Here is a 4,993-nt window from a genome sequence, read left to right as displayed (position 1 = left end):
GCTACCAGTGGGTTTTGTTAATTGAGCATCCTGCTTTAATCATCTTTCCAGCCTTAGTTTTATCATTTACCATCAGCGGATAGAGTTTTAGCCACCTCCACAATATCATAGTTCAGATAAGGGCAGCATGTAATTGTAAACCCTATGAATAAAGCTTTATGTTCCCTCCAATGTGCAACACTTTAGAGAAATTACCTGTGCCATCGCTGCTGCACTTTTGCTGGTGATGCAGGGATTTAAGAGGACCATTGGGAATTCCTGTCCTTCATTTTTCTGGGACTCTAGACATCTCTGTCTCTGCCGAATCATTCCTGTCTGGTACAGTGATTCCTCAGGAATTCTAAGGCAACAGATAAAGCCTAAAGATTAACAATATGTTAAATAATTAATAATATCCATTCTAAACGTGTAAGAGGAACAGAGTGCATCACTGATTTTAGAAGAATGACCCAGAATAAGGCTATCAGTTTTCACATGTAGCAAGCAACTATACATTGTAATTGCTGACAATATAAAAGAGCCAACGCAATATAACAAATGATTTCTGAACTTGATCTTAAAAAAAAAACTGACTTCAATTTCCTTTTCTGTTCCTTTTGGTATAATTTGATCAAAAATTGGCGTAAAATATTTTGAAATAAACAAACAGCCACCAACAGTTAGCATTATGAAACTTCATGGGTGATATTCCATTTACTCTGGGTTTTTTTAATTCCATTATGCTGTTTACTATCAACATATGCAATGGGTTCTTTGGAGGAGAGGGACAGGATAAAAATGTAATTATGCTGGAAACAATGATTTTTCAAAAATATGTCAACTAATAATTTCAAACTTGGGAAACTTTTAGAAAAGTATTTTGTCTTATAAAGGGTTAGACTAAAAAAAATATGAAGTGATAAGCCTGAACAATTGTTTTAATGCTGACATTTTAAGCCCTATTGGGAATGTTTTTTTTTAGTTTAATTGCTAAAAATAAACTAACAAACTAGTTTAAAAAACCCTATCTAGTTAAAATTAATTAAATTAGTTTAAATAAATAAACATATAATGATTAATTCTGAAAAGAAGAAAGAAAATACAATACAGCAATAATCAATAAATCTTACTTCTAAGAAAATGTGCATAGTGGATCAGACCTAAAGTCATCCTGTAATGCAAGAATGAGTAGGTTGTTGTCTTCCAGTTGTTGCTGAATTCCAACTCCTATAATCCCTAGCTAACCTGGCTAAGATGAGGAATGATGGGAATTTACAGTCAACCATCTGGAAGGATATACTATTCATACTAGCTGAAAAACAAAACGAAGTTTGTCAAATTTCATTCATGTAGCAAGTAACATATACTAAACATATTTTTTTTTAAAAAAAACAAAAACAAAACTAGTAGTACCTAAGCTCTGGATAGACATTTTCCAAATACCACTTGAATGTGTGACATTTCAAGGTCTTTCTCAGTTCCACTCTGCTTTGAATGCTGTTGAAAAGAGCATATTGGAAAATATAGTTATGGCAGTGCATCTGGTTACATCTTTAATAGGAGTCAAGTTTTAGTGGGTCAAAAAAAATTAGATTCCATTATAAATAAATGGAATAGCAGAATAGAAGAATAATGTGGAAGCCACCTCCTCTCTTCTAGTTATTTCTAATGGTAATCACACATTGCACTGAACCATCATTTTGTTTTAGGTTAAAATGTTGTGTGACCCCAGCTATTGTGGTTTCTATCACCAATTTATGGCTTAGTGTTATGCATGAATCAGGATGCTCTGGTTTGCTCAGTAATGCAGTTAAAACAAATCCTGGCATAGTAGAATTAACAAATGCAGCATTGCATGTCTAATATTAACACATAAAATAACAGAAATGATCAACCTTAAAATAATATTAAAATGCAATTAATATAGTCTTAGAGTCTGTGTCATGAAAAATTAATAAGGCAAAATGCAGCATGCAAGGTCTTTTCTTGCATGTCATTCTAATTTTTCTCTTTATTCTTAGCATTAAAAGGATAGAAATATATTGACTCTTCTAACTAGATATTTATGCAAATGGATTCAGTTAATGCACAGAAACCTTCAACTTCTCCATTTCTTTCCTCAAAGAAATGTAGTAAATTACTTTATGACCCAACTGCCTTACAGTTCAGAAATTAACTAACTCTCTGACAGTAGTAAGTACTGCTAAAATGATGCTGTGCTTACTTTAAAATGTAATTCTACTGAATTTCCAAAAGAGTTAATCCAGGACATTAATTAAACTCATCTGGCAAACCCCAACAATTAGTGTACAGTTGATCTTATTTTTGGTCTTTTTGGTTCTTTGTCCTCTGGATATCTGTGCTGGATGCACATATCCCTTGCTGGCCATCTCCTCCTTGATGATATGAGGGTTTTTTTTAGCTGTCTGATCAATTCTTTATTTCCTTGTTAGCCATTATTTTCTTTTGCCAATCTGAGTCCATCTCTGAATGCTATTAAGTTTCTTTTAATTCTATAGCCCATATCAACCTCCTGTCCATATGAGGGACACTGTGAAAAAAAAACCCAAAACAAAACCATATCTCATTCTTCTCTTATAGCTATTTCCCAGGCTTGGGTTATTAGCTACAAGTAAAATTTGCAGAACTGGGAGATCACAGGACAAAACAATAGAAGATATTTTACTTTCTCCATTCTGGCACAATCTGAGTTGAAAGCAACGGTAAGATCTGAATTCTTCTGAGAAGGCTCTTTATACTATATTACCAATAAATGAAATTTTGCATTCTTGCACTTGTAAATAGGATTTTGCCAGTTGTGCTCCAGCTGTGAAATATCTTACACAGGAAGGTTAAATTAGCTCCAAGTAAAAAGAAACAATTTTTGATTAAATCTGGTCTACATATATGACTAGGATGATTGAACAGCTGAAACTGAAGTAGAGATGGACATAGGATTATAGATTTTTATTATTAAAAAGTTATGAGTCAGGACTGGGATCACAGAGAAATGAATTAATTCTTTCACTTTATGGTATGATAAAAATTCCCACAAATGTTTTTGGCCTTAGCAATTTTCTCTAAGATAGCAGTGCTACATGCAGCTAACTGTGGCATATGTGAGCAGAAGCCATTTTTGTGCACATATAAATTAACATGAATGAGAACCACAAATCTAATGAATGCTACACACATTGCTCCAAGCCCAGTCCTGAAATTTAGATAACATAAAAAAATAAGCAAAAAAAAAACAAACCTGCTGGTAAAGAAAATAATGGATTGTGTTGAGTCCGTGGCGGGAAACAGACACAAGAAGCAGCTGGAGTTCTCAGTTTCTTTTATTCAGCGTTCAGCTTACAGGAAGATGGCTTCAGCCTCGCCCAAACGCCTCGCAGCCTCTTATATAGGCAACTCCCGGGTAAATGGGTTACTTTTCCCGCGCCAGCACCCGCGCATGCGCACGGCGCTGGCGACAGCCTGTCTGGTCCCGGGCAGCTTTGCACCTGCCCGGGACTGCCTGCAAACGCCCGAGCCGTTTGCAAGGCTCGGGACATAACACCCCTTTCCCCCGGGCTAAAACTACTACCAACATACAACATTTATTTTATACGACAATTTGCTCCCCAGTGCTCCCACTGTTTACTGGCTTTTGCCTTGCCAGCAATGTTATGTAATCTTCTAGGTACTTAGGAGATTTCTTTGCTCTCTGTGACCTTCTTAGCTCTGGGTTACTGGCATAAGTCCCCTGACTGGAGGGAGGCGTGAGCGCCTGTTGTGTGGGTAAGCTCCATGACTTCCTTTTCGGAGCAATTGCGGAATCTTGGGATGGGCCGTTTGTGGCTCCCTCAGTGGAGATGGGCAGTAGCTCTTGCCCTTCCCTTTGCTCCAAAGGGTCCCCCTTCCCCCCCTGGAAAAGACCCAGGAGTCTCATCAGAAAAGTCCCGCCTAGAGCGGAGTTGGTCGATGTGCCGACGTAGGACACGACCGTTGTCCAGGGTTACCTCGTAGGAGAGAGGACCTGTGACCCTGGAAACAGAAGCGGGGACCCATGTATGACCAGGCCCGTAATTGCGAGCCCAAACCGGGGCACCCACAAGTAGTTGTCTAGGTGCCCTAGGATGTGAGGTAGATGAAGGCAGTCTGTCCGGATGCAACCGGTCAAGTCTAGTAGTAAGTTGGCGCCCCCAACGAAGTTCAGCTGGACTTCTCCCTGTAGAAGTGGACGGTGTGGTGCGATAAGAAAGGAGAAAGTCAGCCAACCTGTGATGCCAGTCCCCGTAGGTGAGTCTCTTCAAGGCGTCCTTTGCGATGCGCACCATGCGTTCAGCCATACCGTTGGTGGACGGGTGAAAAGGCGCAGACGTGGCATGACGAATCAGGTTTGCCTGTAAGAAAGCTTGGAATTCGGAGGAGGTGAATTGAGGGCCGTTGTCGGACACAATGACATCTGGCAGCCCGTGTGCAGCAAAAATCCCCCTCAGTACCTGAATAGTCTTTGCAGTGGTGGTGGATGAGACAGGCACAACCTCAAGCCATTTTGAATGGCTGTCAACAAGGACCAAGAAGAACTGGCCCTGAAAGGGCCCAGCGTAGTCAATGTGCACCCTAGACCATGGGGACTGTGTTTCCTCCCATCTATGCACAGGAGCTTGGGGCATCTCTGGGCGAGATCGTTGGCACAGGTGGCATGCGTGTACCTTAGCCTCAATACCTTTATCTAAACCAGGCCACCACAAGTGGCTTCGTGCAAGAGCCTTCATACGAACAATGCCAGGATGACCCTCGTGGAGGGATTCTAAGACCCTAGTCCTCATTGAGGTGGGAATGACAACTCTGTTTCCCCAAAGCAGACAACCCTGAGAAAGGGACAGTTCGTTCCTTTTGGACCAGAAACTCTGAAACTCAGGACTAGGGCAGTGCTCAGGCCACCCGGACAGGACCCAGGAGCGGACACGTGAAAGTGTGTGATCTGTACCTGTTTCAGCGGTAACATCCCTGGCACTAAGAGGGAGCT

The 4,993-nt window shown here is 40.4% G+C and overlaps 1 protein-coding gene across 1 annotated transcript in view; it reads right to left on the bottom strand.

Annotated features, from left to right (window-relative positions):
• The window catches only part of GALNT14 (polypeptide N-acetylgalactosaminyltransferase 14), a 336,775-nt gene that overhangs the window by 15,365 nt on the left and 316,417 nt on the right, over nucleotides 1–4,993 (bottom strand). The window contains exons 12-13 of the mRNA XM_039346512.1: nucleotides 1,393–1,476; nucleotides 196–340 (exon numbers count right to left, since the gene is read on the bottom strand). Coding sequence (XP_039202446.1) covers nucleotides 196–340; nucleotides 1,393–1,476 — 229 coding nt within the window. The remainder of the gene's footprint in view (nucleotides 1–195; nucleotides 341–1,392; nucleotides 1,477–4,993) is intronic.

The sequence above is a fragment of the Crotalus tigris genome, unplaced genomic scaffold (assembly GCF_016545835.1).
Source record: "Crotalus tigris isolate CLP2741 ecotype Arizona unplaced genomic scaffold, ASM1654583v1 scf7180000018001.1161693, whole genome shotgun sequence".
NCBI classification, from domain to species: domain Eukaryota; kingdom Metazoa; phylum Chordata; class Lepidosauria; order Squamata; family Viperidae; genus Crotalus; species Crotalus tigris.
This window is presented reverse-complemented; position numbering and strand designations above follow the sequence as displayed.